Raw genomic sequence first — 19747 nt, forward strand, 5'->3', positions numbered from 1 at the left:
CTCTCCCTCTCTCTCTCTCTTTCTATTCCTTTTCAATTTTCCTTACATTTGGATTGACTTGACGGCTCAGCTGGCTGCCCTTCCAGAGGCCCCACCTGGTTCAGTTCCCATCACCCCTGTGCCAGAGGTGGAGCGCCCTCCTCTGTGTTCCTGAGGCACAGGCACAGGTGTGGTGCATGAGACGCAACTGCTCATATGTAAATAAAATTTTAAATAGGGGAAAGGACATTTTAACTTCATTTTACATTTTAAGTCTTTACATTCTAGAAATCTTTTGTTGGAAAAGCAGATTAGAAATCCATCCTTTATGGTCTGTGGTGGTTTTGTTTTTCCACTTGATTGCTTCTCGGGCCAGATCCAGTGCCCTTCCCTCTAGCAGGAAAGGGAGACTTAGAAATCGCTAATGTTTCTCACTTTTCTCCTGTGGTGAGTGCTCCCGTCCTGGCCTGCCTTTCTCCTCTGCCTTTCTGCCCTGGAGTAGCTCTGCCCAGCGTGTTGCTATGGTGCAAGTGTCAGAGCCCTGCTTCCTCTTCTTTTTTTTTTAAATGTTGTATATTAGATGTTTTCTTCATTTACATGTCAAATGCTATCCCCTTTCCTAGTTTCCTCTCCTGAAAATCCCCTATAACCTCCCACCTCCCCCCTGCTCCCCAACCCACCCACTCCTGCATCCTGGCCCTGGCATTCCCCTATACTGGGGCATAGAATCTTTGCAATATCAAGGGCCTCTCCTCCCATTGATGGCCAACTAGGCCATCCTCTGCTACATATGTAGCTAGAGACACGAGCTCTTGGGGGTGCTGGTTAGTTCATATTGTTGTCCCTCCTATAGGGTTACAGACCCCCCCCCCCCNCCTCCCTCGCTCGGGTGCTGTTGTGTTCAGCGTCAGCGTCACCGACTCCGAGGATAATTGTCTGACTCTCAGGCCTGTGCCGGTCACTCATAGATCTCTGTGTTTCTGTCCTCAGAGCTACCAGTGACTATTCAACATGGTAAAGGAATCAGAAGCAACTTTTTAATTGTATCTGTTCAAGGTCACTGAAGATATTTTTATGTTAATCATATTTTTGGTAGCTAATAAAATTTGTGGAGTAATTTTTCCACTTTTTATGGAGACGTAGCCGTGAGTAGTTATTTTGCAGATGACTAACATAGTTGACTCAGTAGAAGTTCCCGAGCTGAGGAGATTGACACTGCGGCTCTGGGCTCACCAAATGGGAAGACAGACACTCAGGGAGTCAAAGCATGAAGAGCAGGCGGGGTGGGGGGCTTCACTGCTAGGTTCATTGCTTTCTTTGTGGGCAAGGCACATCTTTCCCAGAGTGTTGTTTTACCAGGATTTACTCAAGATTTTACTTTTTATCGAGTGTAGAAGGGTGTTTTTTTCAGAAGAATTTAAAGCTGAGTGCAGACTCTGAAGGTGAGCACTTACGTTGTCAGGCTCTGGCACAGGCGCTGTTGCAGCTGCCAGCAGAAGCCTGGGGAAGGTGGCCTGCTCTGCTCTGAATGGCACCGAGGGCAGGGAAGGCACTGCAGGCATCCGCTGGGGCGACGCTGCCCAGGCTGAGAACCTTCCCCTGCCTCCAGCCCCTCCCCCCCATCAGCCTCCATCAGCCGCAGAGCTGCTCTTCTGTCGGGACATTCCTTCCTTTGTGAATTGTCTGTCCAGTTTCCAGTTGTGGGAAACTGAAGTTAACCAATGTCCCCTAGTGGCCACAGTTATCTTACCTCGGTGCCACCAGGGCCAGAGCTACAGTGTGATGTAGATCACTTGTCCCAGGGTTCTAGGCGAGGCCTGTGGGTGATATTCATACTGTCCACAGAAGGGTGAGGAAGAGTATGGGTCTCACATTCCCACCCAAGAGAGGCACATCAGAGCTCTGCTTCCACCCCACCTGCCTCCCCGACTCATTAAAGTCACCTATTGTCTCCATTGGTTCCAGGATTTATTCTTGGGCTGTGATCTGTGTGTAATATAAAGCCAGTTCTTTCTATCACAAGCTGGATGTTTTGGGAGAGATCCAGTTCTGGCTAGAAATAACATGGTCACAAAGCTTTTCAGTGTGTGTGCCAGTGAATTAACAACATAAAGATAACAAGTCTATCACCAAAAGATTGCCTTTGAAGGCCGGGAGCCGTGCCTATGCATTTCCTCCCCCTCCCGGCCTTTGGCAAAGTCCCATTAATTTTGTTGAAGGTTTTATTTTCTGCTGAAAATGCAGGAAATTTAGACAACTTTCTTGGAATCCCCCCAAAACTAATACAAACAAGATACATATGCTTCTCTTAAGGAAACTAAAAATAAATGATTTGAAACTGTATAAATTCCCTCTTAAAAGGAAAAAGAAGTTTTTAAAATGAGAGGCGGCTCTGAGTGTTGTTAACTGGGTAAAATATTCCCACAACTGCCAACTGAACCATCAATGTTGAATTATTACTTAACACAGAGCTATTGGACTCTCATCCCTACATGAAGGCCGAGACTGGGACTGATCGCCCAAGAGCCTTGTTTCTACGCTGAACTGTGCGCGCATGCTCGCAGGCACATGTGTGCGCGCACACCTTGGCTTGCTGACTTGGTCTGGGCTCCATTCCTGCCATGCAAACTGTGTATCCTGAAAAGAGCAGGTTGTGGATGAGGAAGGCACATGGGTTTGTTCTCAGTACTTGGTTGCTCTAGCCAGGAGCCATCATGTGGGCTTCTGGTTTTGAAACAGGGATTTCCCCTGTAGCTTAGACTAGCCTAGCTGAAATCTTCCTTCCTCTACCCTTAGTGTTTATATTATGTTAAGTTTGTTTTCCTGAGATAGGGTCTGGAACATGGCTAGCCTGGAACTCACTATGCAGTATGTAGACCAGGCTGGCCTGGAACTCACAGAGATCCTCCTGCCTCAGCCTCCCAAATTCTGGGATTAAAAGCATGTGCAAGCACACCTGACGATCTTTCTTAGTTTTAAATGAGCCCCCAAATTCCTTTCATTATTTTATTTTAAAATTTTGTTTTAAATGTGGGTGACAGTTTGCCTGAATGCATGTCTGACATCCCCACAAGTTAGAAGCAGATAGCAGATCCTTAGAACTGGGTTGTAGGTGATGGTGAGCCCCCATGTGGATGATCAGAACTGAACCTAGTCCTCTCTGAGAGCCTCAAGTGCTCTTAACCACTGAGCTCTCTCTGGAGCCCTGTGCTTTCATTACATTGTAACTGGTTCTTCAGGGAATACTGTACAGAAAATTGATTTACACTCTGTAATACAATAGGCTTTATAAAAGTAATATCTTTAAAAAATCTAACCAGTTCCTTCGATTCTCTCAGCTGCTCTTGCTCGAGATGCTGTTTGCTACCATCTGAGGTGGCAGGGCCAGTCAAATAGCTAAATCCCAGCACTCTGTGGAGTTTGAGGCTTCATCTACAGAGACTGAGTTCCAGGCCAGCCAGGACTGCACAGAGAAACCCTGTCTTGGAGAAAGAAAGAAAAAGACTAAGAAATATTATTTCTGTGTTCTTTGGCTTTTTATTTTTCTCATTTAATAGTTGTCTTAGGGTTTTACTGCTGTGAACAGACACCACGACCAAGGCAGCTCTTATAAGATCAACATTTAATTGGGGCTGGCTTACAGGTTCAGAGGTCCAGTCCATTATCATCAAGGCGGGAACATGGCAGCAACCAGGCAGGCATGGTGCAGGAGGAGCTGAGAGCTTTGCATCTTCATCTGAAGGCTGCTAGTAGAAGACTGACTTTCAGGCAGCTAGGATGAGCCCACACCCACACCCACAGAGACACACCTACTGGAGCAGGGCCACACCTCCTAATAGTGCCAGTCCCTGGGCAGAGCATATACAAACCACCACAGTAGTAATAGCTAAAGAAAAACAATGTGTCGTTGTTATGGTTGTCATTGTTGTGGTGGTTGTGGTTGTGGTTGTTGTTGTTTACTTCAAAGTATACAAGTTCCCACTTGGAAAGCAGTTGCTTCCCCTGGGATCCCCTCTGCACCCTATGGTGCAGTGTTAAGGGCTTTACAAAGGCTACTCCGCTGTTAAAAACAATGACTTCATGACATTCTTAGGCAAATGGATGGAACTAGAAAATATCCTGAGTGAGGTAACTCAGTCACAAAAGAACACACATGGTTTGTACTCACTGATAGTTGGATATTAGCCCAGAAGCTCAGAATACCCAAGGTACAATTCACAGACCACATGAAGCTCAAGAAGAAAGAAGACCAAAGTGTGGATGCTTCAGTCCTTCTTAGAAGGGGGAACAAAATACCTATGAGAGGAATTATAGAGACAGAGTGTGGAGCAGAGACTAAAGGAATGGCCATCCAGAGACTGCCCCACCTGGGGATCCATCCCATACAGTCACCAAACACAGACAATATTGTGGATGTCAACAAGTGCTTGCTGACAAGAGCCTGATATAGCTGTCTCCTGCGAGGCTCTGCCAGTGCCTGACAGATACAGAGGTGGATGCTCTCAGCCAATGAGAGCCACTGAGCACAGGGTACCCAATGAAGGAGCTAGAGAAAGGACCAAAGGAGCTGAAGAGGTTTACAGCCCCATAGGAGGAACAACATTATGAACCAACCAGTAACCCCAGAGCTCCATGGGACTAAACCACCAACCAAAGAATACACATGGAGGCACCCATGGCATATGTAGCAGAGGATGGCCTTGTCAGACATCAATGGGAGGAGAGGCCCTTGGTTCTGTGAAGGCTCAATACCCCAGTGTAGGGAAGTATCTGGACAGGGAGGTGGGAATGGGTGGGTTGGTGTGCAGGGGGAGGGGGAGGGGATAGAAAGTTTTTGGAAGAGAAACTGGGAAAGGGGATAACATTTGAAATGTAACTAAAGAAAATATCTAATGAAAAAGTTTGTTGTTGTTGTTGTTGTTTTTAATGCTACTGAAACAGAGCTTCATGGAAAAAAATACCTACTAGGAGCTGAGAGGTCAGCTCAGGGTCAGCAACTCCCACTTAGCACACTCTGGGCCTGGAATTCAGCACCCAGACCAGGTTTTAAAAACTGAGTAGCAAGGACTAGCATAATTAAATAAGAGCTGAGATCTAAAGTAAATCCTGGGATGTGGATAGTACTGTCATTAAAGGAAGTACTCCGATTAATTTATGCTAGGGTTTTCTTTTTTATCCTTTTCCAAGTAGTAATTATTGCCTAATAATGCTTTTTTAGAAATGAAACAAAGTGAATTTTATTGATTTTTTTTTTTCCTGTCAAATATTATGGGTACCTGCCTCAGAATCCAGTCAGAGTGGAGACTTGGTGATTCAGATTAGAGTGTATTTAGTGGAATAGTGTTTCTTGGAAATTAGAATTAAGCAAAAGTTTGATAATCTTGTCTTTAGCAAATTTGAATTCCCCTGGCATGTAATTTACCCTGATTATCTGCTTGGTGCCTGGAAGCTGCAGTTGATCCTCCAGTGGGGATGCACAGACCCATGGAGAGTTTCTAGGAAACAACACAGGAGGAATTCCGGCTGTTTCTTAAAGGATAATTAAAGTGGTGAGCAAAGAACTGTTGCCACTTAAAATGGAAATGAACTAGTTGCCAAAAGTGTGTGTGGTGTATTCAAGAATAGACTGATTGATCCCTGGGATGAACGGGAGGGAAGGAGGGAGGGAGGCAGGCAGGCTGGCAGGCTGGCTGGCTGGCTGGCTGGCTGGCTGGCTGGCTGGCTGGCTGGCTAGCAGTATGGCAGGGGCCAGCAGCCTTGCTGCCCGGAAACTTCAGAGCACACCTTAGGATCACACAGTAGGCCACCTAACTCGTGACTGTGCTAAACAATTACCAGATTGAATAAAATAATGCATATGAAAATTCTTGGTACAATTTTAGGGACATAATTAAAACCGACCCATGTAGGTGCTGACTTGAAGGCGACCTCAGTCGGGAGTCAGAGAGAACCTATGGGAGTAACAGTAACTGGCATCCAGCTGGTGTAACCTTGGAGCTGCTGAAGCTGCGCACCCTGCGTCCAATAGGATGGACTTGGTGCACTCATTAGAATCTCAGCTGACCTTAATGCATGCTCTGTAGGTTGTAGAGTCAACTTTATATTGAAATGTTAAGGATGTACATTATTTGCAATGTTACACGGTGAAAGAGATATTGGTAGGAAGTTATTGTAGTCTATGATTTGTTCTAAGCTTGAACTTCTAAATTACATATAATTTCTCATTTTTGTTTCGTAATCAATTTATAACATTAAAATACCCAAACCATCTTACATTCCAGTATAATATGACATCATGTAAAATGTCCTTCCTTTGTTCCCCCAACTGTATTTCTAGTTAATCTAAATGATAGAAACTGTATTTTCTTGCCATTTAATTTATATATCTGCAGCTAAACTGTAGTAATGTAGTCATACATTAAAGGATAGCATTAGAATTTACCAGAGAGCCAGGCATGGTGGTATATTCCTTTCACCCTAGCATTTGGTAGGCAGAGGCAAGTGGCTCTCTGAAAGTCTCAGGCCAGCCAAGACTGTGATAGAGATACCCTGTCAGCACGGAAAAAAAGAGCTGGCTACTTACCAGAGAAACAGCAGCAGAAAAGTTAAATAGAATACCTAGTAACTCCTTTAAATGTGAGAAAGTTAGCATAACTCTGAAAAATCCTTTTGCCAGACGGAGGCACGGTAACCAACCACTGATACACCTGGCATAGAGATGCGTGCCTGTAGGCTCAGCATCTGAGAGGAGGAAGCAGAGAGGCAAAACCAGCCTCGTGATACAGTAAATTCAAGGCCAGCCTGGGCTACCTGAAACCTAGTCCATAAAAAAAGCTAATGCGGGGCATGCTTATTGATTTTGAAGCATTAAAGGTTCCACTTTACACTTCCCTGACTGGTGTCTTAGCTTGAGATTAAATGAGCAAGTCCTGGTTGTTTGGGGAAATTGCTTAAACATTGGGAATAAACTAAACTAAGCTATCGGCACATAGTTAATCTTGGGAATGTGCATTTAATCTGTCAGGACTTACACTTAACTAAATTGATGTGTAAAATATTCATTAGAATGAAATTTGGCATCTTGGCATGCTCCTGAAGTAATTAACTATCAGGTTAGGTTTCTCTAAAATGACCTCAGAAAATCCTGAAACACATTCCTCCTCTAAGAAGGCAGCTAAGTGGACATTCTGACAAATGTTGTAATTTACGAAGCTGGAAGTTGATCTCCCACTTTGCTCTGAAAGCATAAACTAATAGATGCTTATAAAATGAAGGCATTTGAAATACATAGCTATGGCCAAAACTGAGGTCAGTGTTTCTTGATGAGCCCCAAACAGAATGAGCAGTTTGGGGATGGAACAGATTGACCGATGAGGTGCTGACCTTGGGACCTGGGAAGAGGCCATGGGGCCTGGGAGGTCAGCAGTTGGTGGTTACAGCGCTGGAGAGCTTCAGGGAAGGCAGCACAGGCACAGTACGCGCACACACACTCACTCACTCACACTCCCTGCTGGGAAGAACTAGGCAGATGGCTCAGCAAAAGCCTTTCTAGATGCTTACTTTGAGTTGCTGCCTTGTAGTCATTTCACAGAGTCCAGTTAACTGTCCTTATCACAAATTCCTGAGCAACCCCCAACCCTTAAAGAAGAAATCAGTCTAGGGAAAGAAGAGCTTGGCTCACAGCTCAGAGGAACACAGTCCTTCATGTGGGAAAGCAGGGTGGCAGAGCACAAGGTGACCTGTCCCATTGGAGCCTCAGCTGGGAAGCAAAGAATGCTGAGACTCCGCCCATCTTTCTCAGTTCCCCTCTTTACTCAGTCTCCAGCCCCAGCCCATAGGATGCTGCCACCCACATTCAGGAGTAAACCTGGCTTGAACCTCTCTGGGAACTCCTTCAAAGACATAGCCAGTCAAACTGACGACAGGGATGAGCCATCACAGCTATGAACTGAGGAGACAGTGACAAAAACACAGGCTAATGTATCTGTTAATACCTTGTTGAGATGGTGGTGCAGACCACTGGGGCGTGTCCTGACGTGGGCACTTTTCTTGTAGTGGGTAAGACTTCAGGACTGGCTATGTTGTGGCAGTCTAGTGATTTAGACAGAGAATACCAGTAAGGATCTGCAAGTGGGAGCTAAATGGGCCACAAGTTTTCCTCTGTATTGGCTACTATCTAATTTAGTATATGAAATCCCAGTTATCCCAGACTAAGTTAATACCATTTTAACTTCCATCCCTTAGTAACAGATGGACTTAACTCTACAATTCTCCTTAAAATCTCGAAGGGCATACCTGTGTAATCTTTCCAGTGCTTTTGAAATTGTCACTGTCCCTTGCATTTCGGTTATTTCTGTGGTGGGGACCAAAACACTGACTGCTTGTTGGGATTTCCTTTCTTCACAAGGCACAGGACCTCAGTGTCATTGAAGAAGTGATTCGGATGATGCTGGAGATCATCAACTCCTGCCTGACAAATTCTCTTCACCACAATCCAAACTTGGTGTACGCCTTGCTTTACAAACGGGACCTCTTTGAGCAATTCCGAACTCATCCCTCATTCCAAGACATAATGCAAAACATTGACCTGGTGAGTGTGCGCAGAGGCCGCTAGTCTCTGTTCTCTTGTTACTTATTTATGACGTAAGCCACTACGTCGCCCAAGTTGTCTTCAGACTCAAACTAGACTCATCATCCTCTTGCCCCATCCTCTGAAGCGCTGGGATTTGTAGGTATGGGCACCACACAAATCATGATTTCTTTTTAAGTGATGAAAGTGAGAACATTCAGTCTAGCAGACTGGTAAGAACTGTCCACCAACAGTGACTCTCTTTGGGCATGGACCGTATTTACACTTGCCTTGCACTAACAGCTGTATTCTATCTGATCATATGTTTTGCTCAGTTGTATATTCTCTCTCTCTCTCTCTCTCTCTCTCTCTCTCTCTCTCTCTCTCTGGGGGTGTGTGGGGGTGTGTGTGGGTGTATGTGTGTGGGTGTTAAATATCCACACTTAATAACAAAGTTTATGGTTTCTCTAATACAATACTATATTTCTGTCTTACTGGACATTTATCTCATTAAGATTTTTCTATGACATGGTCAACTCTTGGAATATCTTGGTTTTCCAAGACAGGGTTTTTCAGGTTGTCTTGAACTAGCACTGTAGACCAAGCTGGCCATGGCCTCAAACTCACAAAGATCTTTCTGCCTCTGCCCCTCTGCCTCTCTGCCTCTGCCTCCCAAGTGCTGGGATTAAAGGCATGTGCATCACTGCTTGGCAAATATCTCTAATTTCCATACCTTTCAGGCCTATATTGTAGATGTCCTAAAATATATTTAACCATTATTACATTATTGTACACTTTCATTGTTTCCAGTGTTTCTTATCAATTTGTAACTAATGAGCAGTTTATAAATAATTTCACGTTTCAGATTATAATTTGGGGTTCTTTTTGTTTGCTTGTTATTCGAGGCAGGGTGGCTCTAATGCCCTGCATGATGGAGACTTTCATTTATTGTCTGTCTCCATCCACCTCTTAAGTCTGGATCACAGTTGTACACTACCATGCCTAGCTTATCTTCTGGTGTACTTTTAAAACTGGAACTTTACTGATTCACACTGTAAGAGGGTATCTGTATTTTCACGATCAGTACAGGCTGCCAAATAGCTTTCTAGAAATATGGTATGATTTCTATATCTGTGTATTGTTATATGTGTCCACAGGTGACCTATAGTATAGGACACTTAAGTGTTTGTCACTTTGAGAGTTAACATTTTAATATTCTCCATTTTTATAGTACACATATGGCTTTTCATCGCTATTTCACTTTTTCTAGCATGCCTAAACATTTTTATGTGTCCGAACTTCTACCTCCTGTCCTCTCCCAGAACGATGTTGCCGGGTTTTTTATTGCTGTATCAGTGATTTCCAATTCACTGGGGTCCATAAATATTTAAGTAGCTAGTATGATTCAGAGTATCTTTAGGAAAACATTTAATAGTTAACTTGTCCTACAAGCATGGATTGATAATTCCTCTGCAGGGTCTGTATTTATTGCTTACCTTTCTGTCACTATGATGAAGATGCCTGAGAGAACCATAAAAGAAGTAAGCTGTCTTTCAGCTCACACTCTGTAAGATTCCAGGCCTTAGTCCTCAACCTCACTGATGAGCTAACAGCAGAACCTGTAGAGGAGGAGACCGAGCCGCATGGTGAACAGGAAGCTGAGAGTAGAGAGAACCGAGGACCAGGCTCAGCCTTCCAGGCCCGGCCCACCTCCTGACATTTACACACCTTAGGATGGCCCACTAGCTGGACCCAAGCTCAGCACCCGACCCTGGTGGCGTTGCCGGGTGATGTGTAGCACACGCATCACCACAGGGTTTGCCAGGGTGCTGCCATTTCAAGTCTGTGGCTCTGCACCTAGTTTCACCCCTCCTGTAATGGATGGCATTATAATTTCACCTTGTAATTCCTTGATTGCTAATGAGCATAGGCAAGTCTCTTTGGTTTAACATTTGGATTTCCTGTTTCCTGTAGCTCTACCTTTTGCCAGGCTGGGTGTGATGGCGCAGAGCTTTAATCCCCAGCGCTGGGGAGGCAGAGACTGACAGATCTCTAAGTTTGAAGCCAGCATGGTCTACAGTGAGCTCCAGGGCTACATAGAGAGCCAGGACTACTCAAAGCTCCTGTCGGTTTTCTCTTGGGTTATCTGTCCCCTGTTCATACTGCAGTTATGCTGCAGATTTGAACCTTTGTCTGTGACTGTGCAAATGTGTGGTTACTAACACAGCTCCAGGCTTCCTGACGGAAGCAGGCACTCCTCTCAGAATGTCAGAAGCACCAAGCAGCAAGCATTCTGTTCCATCTCCCCTTCGGCTCCTGCTGCCTGCTGCCCCGACTCTGTGCTGATGCTCCTGAGCAGCTGGCATGGCCTTGTGGGAATTCCTTCTCTGTTCTTCTTCGCTCTGGCTGCTTCCTGTGCTCTCTGACTGCCTTTCTCTGCCGTGGGGAGAGCATGTGTACTACAGTAGTTCTCTGAGAGCACTACTCTGAGAGCACTACAGTACATTACTGAATGCGTAATGTACTGTAGAATAGAGTGGTGTTTCAATATATGCATATGCAGGCTGAGAATATGGCTCACTGGTTACAGCGAGTGCCGTGCAAGAGTGACAGCTGGCATTTGGATCCCTAGAACCCATGTAAATGCCAGGCAGGCATAGAAGCCCATCTGAAATTCCAGTCTTGGATGTCAAAGAGGAAATTCTCTAAAGTAAGGTGGCCAGAGAGATTAGACATATTGATGAGCTCTGGGTTTGATTCAGATAGCCTACCTCAGCAAATAAGTGAAAACGAGGTGGTTTGAATAAGAATGCCTCTGATGGATCAAATATTTGAACACTTGGTCCCCAATTGGTAGAACTGTTGGGGAAGTATGAGGAGGTGTGGCCTTGTTGAAGGCCATTAGGGACACTAGGGACAGACTTTAAGTTTTCAAAAGATTTAACATCCTCCCAGTGACATTCTTTCTACCTACCCCGCCCCTTCCTCTGCACCCACAGTCATGTCTCAAAAGGTGAGCTATCAGCCACTGCTCCAGTGCCTTCCCTACCATGAAGACCATGGGTTTTAATCAACTGAAACCATAAGACTCCAATTAAACACTTTAGCTTGGCCACGGTATCTTCTCACAGCAATAGAAAAGGGGCAGCGATCAAGCTTGATTTCCCATAACAGCCTAAAGCCTTACAGACATGTGTTCACGTGTGTCCACACACACAAACACACACATGAAAACAGCGGGAGAGGACTATATGTATAGTGGTCAAATATTCTCCAATGTGAGTCATTTCTTTATGTTGAGACCACTCAGTTTTCTTTTCTAGATATTTTGAGATTATAATTTTTAAAATTATTTTAATTTCTGATGTGTAAAAATTTTTGTCTTTTGTATGTGTATGTTTGTGTGCATGTGTATTTATGACAACAGGTACGTGTGTGCCATGGTCAACACCTCAAGTGTTGGTTCAGCTTTCTTTTTTCCCCACTGAGCATCACAGGCTACCCAGCCCACAACTTTACAGTGCTTCTCCTGCCTCTCACTGGGCTTGCACACTTGCACTGCTGTGCCCAGCATTGTTTGTCTTCTGAGTCTCTAAACTCAGATCCATGCCCACTGAGCCATCTTTGTGGCCTCAAAATGTTTTGTTCTTCTATTTCTCTGGGGTTGCCAGGTCTCTTGATCCTTTGCTTGGGAAATATCATGGCTTCATGCACCTCGCTTGTCATTGGTCACTCTTACACTAAGGATGCATATTCATTGATGTTGCATCTAGGGGAGATCACTTCTCCCCTGCTGTTTCTCTAGGAAGCTCTTGTTCTTGAGAGCCTTCTCTCATCAGGACCTTGAAACCTTCCTTCTCTCACTAATCATTGTTCCCAGGTGAGAACTGGCAGGCACCCACCAGGGCTCTGTAACCCTGTCTGCAGGGTCCAAGGGCTGAGTTAGAAGGTGGTTGATCCCACTTGGGGTAGGAGTAGGGATTCCAGACTCTTCACTGGACAGGCATAACAACTGCTGCGGCTCCAGTGGAAACTGCTGCTGCAGACTAGACATGGGTCTGCCCTGCAAACGGCTGTTGATAAAGAGAAATCAAATCAAAGGGAGGGAGGGAGGGAGGGAGGGAGAAATACCATTTTGTTTCCTAATGTAGTGGTACAAACGTGATCCCAGCATTCAGGAGGCTGAAGCACAAGTATCATGAGTTCAAGACCAGCCTCAAAAACACTAAGAGACCCTAGAGGCGGGAAGAGGAGAGAAAACAACCCTTTGCCAGCAGTTTAAATTAGTGCATCCTTTAGCCCTCAAGTTTTCGACTAGAGCAAAATATGGAGCTGCTTCTCCTTTTCTTTTTCCTCCTTCTCTTCCTCTAACTCCTCCTCCTTCCTCTTCCTCCTCCTAAACTCGTGTCTGCACCATGTGGGTGTGCACCCCAGCAGCAGGTGTTCTCATGGTTGCCACCACCGCAGCCATGATGCAGCCCCATTGTGCATGTATATTTCTTCTGCTGAGCCTGACATTTTAGGCAGTTCTTTATATCCTCACTATTATAAGCTAGTGTCCCACATAGACTTATTGGTATTTGCATACTTGAGAACCTCCAAGTCATATCTTAAATACACCTTTTCTAGAGAGCAGAGGGGACAGCCCATTGGCAGGCAATGTTTGTTTAGCATGCAGAAAAACTTGGGTTTGATCTCAATCCTCAGTTGGGAGCACAAAAGTATTTTTTCTGACTCCAAATTCTCCTTAACTGTGGATTTAATTTTCATAAACTCCTGTTTTGTAATGTATCTAGGTGGTTTGCCTACATGTGTGTATATGTACCATATGCATGCAGTGTCAAAGGGGGCCAGAAGAGCAAATCACATCTCTTGGGACTGGAGATACAGTTGGTTGGTTGGGAGCCACTATAACCACTGAGCCATCTCTCTTCCTCATAAACTACTTTAAAAATTGATAGCTATTAGTATTAATGAAATCATGAAACAAATTATTACCCAAGGGATACCTATCTCAAATTGTCCCTGCCTTCTGAAATAAGGTGATTTTTGAAAACTGTAGACTGTGGTTTATAATTTAAGATTTTATGTTAAGTGTGTGCTCTGGTATAAGGAAAGAGTACAGACAGGAATGGCAGATGCAGCCCCAGCTCTGATCCTCACCCTGACCCCAGGTGCTCCACCATCCACCCACCCCGACCCCCCTGTGCAAACTGCTCCTAAGTCAAGGACTATACTGCTGGCTGGAAGCTGCTCTTGCTCAGAAAGCAGCTTCATTTGACAGATTCATTTCTGGTTCTTGTTTGTACCCTTTTGGGGAGCATGAAGCACTTACATTTAAGAATCATGATGCTCTTGAGTTAAAGGGCTAACAAAACCCTTTCTCAATGTGCATTAGACTCTGTTAAACTGTTTCTAGCTCAGTTCCCTGGAAAGCTAATGAAGGTGGAATATCGGCTGTGTCACCAAGCAACCCCACTCCAATACAAAGGTATGATAAGATGACATTTGATTGGCAAGCTGAGTCTGCACCGGGAAGAACTATAAATACCTAGTGAGAAGCAATAGTTTGGGATGTTTAAAGTAAGAGATCTCATGACCTAGTATGTCCTTTGTAGAGATCTCATGACCGAGTATGTCCTTTGTAGGGACCCAGAAGCTTAAAGTGCCAGAGAATGCTCGTGTCTCTTGGGCACATATTTTCTTTTTTTTTTTTTTTTTTTTTTTTAAAGATTTATTTATTTATTATATGTAAGTACACTGTAGCTGACTTCAGACACTCCAGAAGAGGGCGTCAGATCTTGTTACGGATGGTTGTGAGCCACCATGTGGTTGCTGGGATTTGAACTCCGGACCTTCGGAAGAGCAGTCGGGTGCTCTTACCCACTGAGCCATCTCACCAGCCCGGGCACATATTTTCTAAGCTGGATGACTGCTCCATCTACACTTACTGATCTGATTCTCTCGCATTAAAGCTGTCAGTGAGGGGACAATTATCTGTGAAGCTACCGCAAGGATTCTCAACGGGGCCAACTGTTATCACAGCTTCTCCAGAGCTTGGGGCAGGAGGATGTCAAGTTCAAGGCCTACCTGCATGTACAGAGGGTGCCCAAGACAGTCCTCTGTGGCTGTGCTGTTGGTGTCCTGTGCTTCTGTCCCTTTCTCCTTTTAAATCAGTCTATTACCAACGTGGCCCTTTACGCTTGGGACTTGGATCATGCCTACAAGCATCACCTCAGAATAGACATTCCAGTGGTGAAGTAGCCCTACCTTCTGTTTGTTTGTAAGTGTATCAAGCTCCAAGGTAGAAGACTGTCTTTGTTTCCCAAGTTTGTCCAGATCTTTTTTTTTTTTTTTTTGGGGGGGGGGGGTTCGAGACAGGGTTTCTCTGTGTAGCCCCCTGGCTGTCTGTCTTGGAACTTACTTTGTAGACCAGGCTGGTCTCGATCTCAGAAATCTGCCTGCCTATGCCTCCCGAGTGCTGGGATTAAAGGCGTGCGCCACCACGCCTGGCTGTCCAGATCTTTGTATTCTAAAAATGTTTAATAGATGATTAAACATTGCCAGTCCTGGGTCTCTACCTCTGTGTCATCTTATTCCATGTGACTGCCCGTGAGACTGTCCCTTCTCCATTCTGTCCTAATTAGGGGTTACTGTTGCTTCAATGAAACACCATGACCAAAGCAAACTGGAGAGGAAAGGGTTTATTTGGCTTACACTTCCATATTACTGTGCATCATCAAAGGAAGTCAGGACAGGAACTCAAATAGGAGAAGAACCTGGAGTGAGGAACTGATGTAGAAGCCATGGAGGGGTGCTGCTTACTGACTTGCTCCTCATGGCCTGCTCAACTCGCTTTCTTAAAGGAACCCAAGACCACCCACAGTAGGCCGTGCTCTCCATCATCCATCACTAAGAGACTGCCCTACAGCTGGGTCTTACATTGGCACCCTCTCAGTCGAGGTCCCTCCTTTCACACAACTCTAGCTTGTGTCAAGTTGACATCAAGTTAGCCAGCACACATACCTTCGCATCCTCTTCCTCCCTCACCTCTCCTTTCATTCCCCCCTTCCTTCTCAGGTGGTCTCTTCAACACATACAATGGACAGATGATTGTGTGTACCTGCAGTCTCTTGGGGCCAGTACTGCTTCATCCCCAGTACTTTCCATTGTGATGGCCAAGGTTTCTGTGTTTCTGACAGACGCTAACCCAGAGCCAGAAACCCCTTGTGGTCCCAGATGTGCTGATGAGAGGTCTTTCTGAGTAACACAATTTTGGATGCTTTCGTTTGGAAGCTCTTTGCTTCTTTTCTCCTTGTCTTCATCTTTGCTCTTATTGCACGTTTGCATAGCATTTGTGTGTCTTAATCTTCATTACACAATAAACCTCTGAGGTGTATTCAATTTAATCCTTGATTTACAGATAATGGAACAAGTTTAGAAAGATCCCTTTGCTCACAGACATACAGTGAAGAAATGATAGAGCCAGATCTCAGGGTCAGATGCTCTAACGATAAGGCCCCACCTGCTCCCCAGGCCTCGCTCTGCTTCTCCTTGCTATGCCTCTCTATTCCCTAGAACCATATGAGATAACAATACACACAACCTAAAGCTCTTACTGTTTCCCCTGATCTTCAAGCTCATGCCCTACAGAGTCTCATCCATATGTATCGTAGTAGTGTGGAAAGAGAATGTCTCTGCAAGCTAGTCCTGGTTGCTCGAGCCTATGATCCCAGCATTTAGGAGCCTGAGGTAGAGGATCACAAGTTCCAGGCCAAGCTGGGCTATGTGCCAAAAAGGAAGAAGACAAGACCCTGAGGGACTTTATCCTTTGTAAGGACATATTCTAGCCATCTACAGATTTAAACTCTAACCATTCCTCACTCAGTGCATTTCGGAAAAGATGCCGAACAGAGGGAGGACGAGTAGTGGCCTTGCTGCAGAACACATGTGTGGAAACAAGCAGGGTGCGCATTGGGCCGTGTGCAGTGCTTGCTTGCCTGTTGTCAGGGTGAGCCATTCCATGGATGGCTCTTTACCTGCATTCAGCAACTGTGCAGTGACTGATACAGCAGCATACAGCTTTTCAGTTCACAAAATCAAATTCCTATCAGAGCACTCTGAATCCACCTGAACAGCCTTGTTAATGATGTTCGATGCTGATCTCACTGGCTCCTTCTCCATCCCCTGGAGGGAGACAGTCCTTGGAGAAAGGGGACACGGCTGGTGTGGAATCACCCTTTCACTTGAATCCAGCTCTTGTCACCCTAAATCCCACATCTTCAACATTTCCTCAGAGAAACCTAAGAAAGGCTCACCATGAGTAAGGTTTCCAATAGTCCAACAGCTCTGTTAGATGCTGTAATCAGAAACAGTGCTGAGTACACTGGGAGTCCAGCACACTCAGGGCTGATGCGTAGCGAGGAGGACCCCATAAGTGTACCAGTGCATCCCTCTCTTTACTCTTTTGTACTGTACCTCTCCTCCCTGAATGCGGAGCCAGGCTCAGCCAACCTTGGCTGTTGTAAAGGGCTGGAGGACAGGAGGAGTCTGCTGTTAGCTTTAGCTGATGGAGTTGAGAACTGGTATTTCTCAGTAAGACTCCGTAATGGCTGAGGAGCTCAGGTGAGAATGGATAATCATTGATCTCCTCTAATGTCTGCTAAAGGAAGTGGATGTACTTTTCAGATGCCCAGATGTGTATCCCACTGAATATGATCTTTCTGTCCAGAACAGAAGGCAGTGTCATCTGACTGGATTAAGGAACAGAATCAAGCAGTTGGGACACTAATACAATGAAGACTTGAGTTGCTTCCTAAGTAGCCAAGGCAGGAAATGCCTGAAGGGCCATGCTAAAGTCTGCGTGGCGAGGTTACGGCCTCCATTGTGTCTGGTCCTGGCCACCTTGCTGCACTCTGCACTCCAGACCAGTGCATTCAGCTTTGACAGGACCACAAATACTCAGTTGATCGAATCATAAACGTTTATCTTCTCCAAAGAGTGAACACAGGACTTTCTTCTCTTCAGTTTTTCCAACCGCAGTAAATTGTGTCAGTATCTATCCAGTTGTTTAAGGGGGGAAGAACAGTGTCTTAATTGGGGTTTCACTGCTGTGGAGAGACACCATGACCAAGGCAACTCTTATAAAGGACAACATTTAATTGGGACTGGCTTACAGTTAATTTCCTCTGAACTTCAGTCCATTACCACTGTGGGAAACATGACAACATGTGGGCAGACATGATGCTGAAGGAGTTCTGCATCTTGATCCACAGGCAGCCAGGAGGAGACTGGATGTCTTGTTTTGTTTTGTTTTTCACACTAGGAGGAGCTTGAGCATAGGAGACCTCTAAGTCCCACCTCCACAGTGACGCACTTTCTCTAACAAGGCCACACCTCCTAATAGTGCCACTCACAATGACACTACAAACACTTGAGTCTGTAGTGACCATTCCTGTTCCACCACCACAAGGAGGAAAGGGGAACAGGAGCAAACTGGAATGGAGGTTGGAGCTTGAGATTCATAGAAAGTGGTTAGGAAGCCTCTCTGAGGAGATGCATTTGAAGCAAGACTTGGAAGAAGGGCATAGGGCATAGAGAGCCCTGTTGACGTCTGGACAGAATGCTCAGGCTGAGAACAGGGGTGAGGTGATGTGAGGGAGAGTTGTTTGGGAAGGAACGGGAGAAGACAGATAAGGCCGGGTAATAGCTACTCCTTTGTCAGAACCCTCTCTGCTTAATTAAAATGAGTGGAGACCTTCTATCATATGATAAACTATACCTCAATATATTTACTACTAAAAAATAAATTTCATGATAGGGGTTTCTGCCTAGACGTTGAACATTTTCTACTCAGCAATGCCAAAGTATAGGAAGTTTGCTGTTGTTTGGGGTGGGATGGGTTGGTTGGTTTGTGTGTTTTGTTTTTATATATCAGGGAGCTGAGGTCACAGGGCAAGCAGGATGCCTGGATCCCCAGAAAGAATAGACAAGCCCTCCCACTATTCTCTAAATTAAGGTGAGATGCCAGGGCTGGGTCCATGTGGCACAGCACAGAAGGACCAAACCACTGCTGTGCAAGTGAATGAACAGAAGCCAAGTGTGGCTTTAAAGTTTTGCCTGAGGATAAGAATAGCCTGAGATAACATGCAAAACACCTTGTGCCATTAGGACGCTTGGTTAGTAAGAAAAATGGAAGAAAACACCTATTTGGGAGAAAGTGTCAAGAAACTGCGTTAGCCTTTAAAAATACTATTAGAGCCATCTGTCCATCACAAAACTAACCCTAGGGTTATTTGGCTGCCATGAAAAGGGGAAATGAAAACAGGGCAAAAATATCACACCGGACCCTAGGCATACAACCTCCTAAAACACATAGTCTTACAACAGCAGGGCCAGTGCAACTGCTTTCTGCCACCAGCCTAGCCTAAGTCATAAGCGACAGCTATCCGCTGCCGAGAGGATCAACAGCACATACACGGGTAACCAAAAGCAGACAGGGAGGGAGCAGGTGGTGCTGTCAGAAGCCTGCAGGGCCTAAAAGAAGGATCGATCGTTACCATTGGATGGTGCAGTAGGCGCGTTACCATCGGGTGGTGCAGTACACTGAAAGGAGCCATAGCAACCAAAGTCTCACATCTGGTCACATCCAGCTTACCCTCTGAGATACAGATCATCCTCAAATCTGGCCTACCATCAAGGCCACCTCAGTCTCTGCAGCTCTCCGCACAGTGTCCAGGGCTCAACCAAACACAGTGAGATTCTCACCCCCCAAAAATAAGGAAAAAGTAGAATAGACTCAGTGATGATACAGATGTTAAAACTCTCAGCCAAGCACATTATTATCATTAAAATGAATTGATTATTATTATTGATAATTATATTGTTATATTTTATATGTGATATATATCATATATAATATATAAGATTATATTTGTTATAGTATATTTATACTATAATTATATATAATATAATTAATTATAACAATTGTTGATTATAAAATTATTAAGTATCATTAAATTAAAATCATTAAAATGTCTAGGACAACTATCAAGAAAGTATGACACACACACCCCACCCTAATCTAGACTGAAGTGTGGCTTATACAGCCTGTGAATAGATATCATCATCTACAGTTTTAAGAAGAAGAATGTAAGAGAGATCCTACATTGTGACTCACAGAGCTCAGGATACTCTCTG

The 19747-nt window shown here is 44.9% G+C and overlaps 1 protein-coding gene across 2 annotated transcripts in view; it reads left to right on the forward strand.

The window, feature by feature from the left end:
• The window catches only part of Dym (dymeclin), a 265401-nt gene that overhangs the window by 197673 nt on the left and 47981 nt on the right, over positions 1 to 19747 (forward strand). For both annotated transcript variants that reach the window (XM_029546929.1, XM_021214259.2), the window contains one exon: positions 8387 to 8569. In XM_029546929.1, coding sequence (XP_029402789.1) covers positions 8387 to 8569 — 183 coding nt within the window. The remainder of the gene's footprint in view (positions 1 to 8386; positions 8570 to 19747) is intronic.

This window comes from Mus pahari, chromosome 15 (genome assembly GCF_900095145.1).
Source record: "Mus pahari chromosome 15, PAHARI_EIJ_v1.1, whole genome shotgun sequence".
In the NCBI taxonomy this organism is placed as follows: Eukaryota; Metazoa; Chordata; class Mammalia; order Rodentia; family Muridae; genus Mus; species Mus pahari.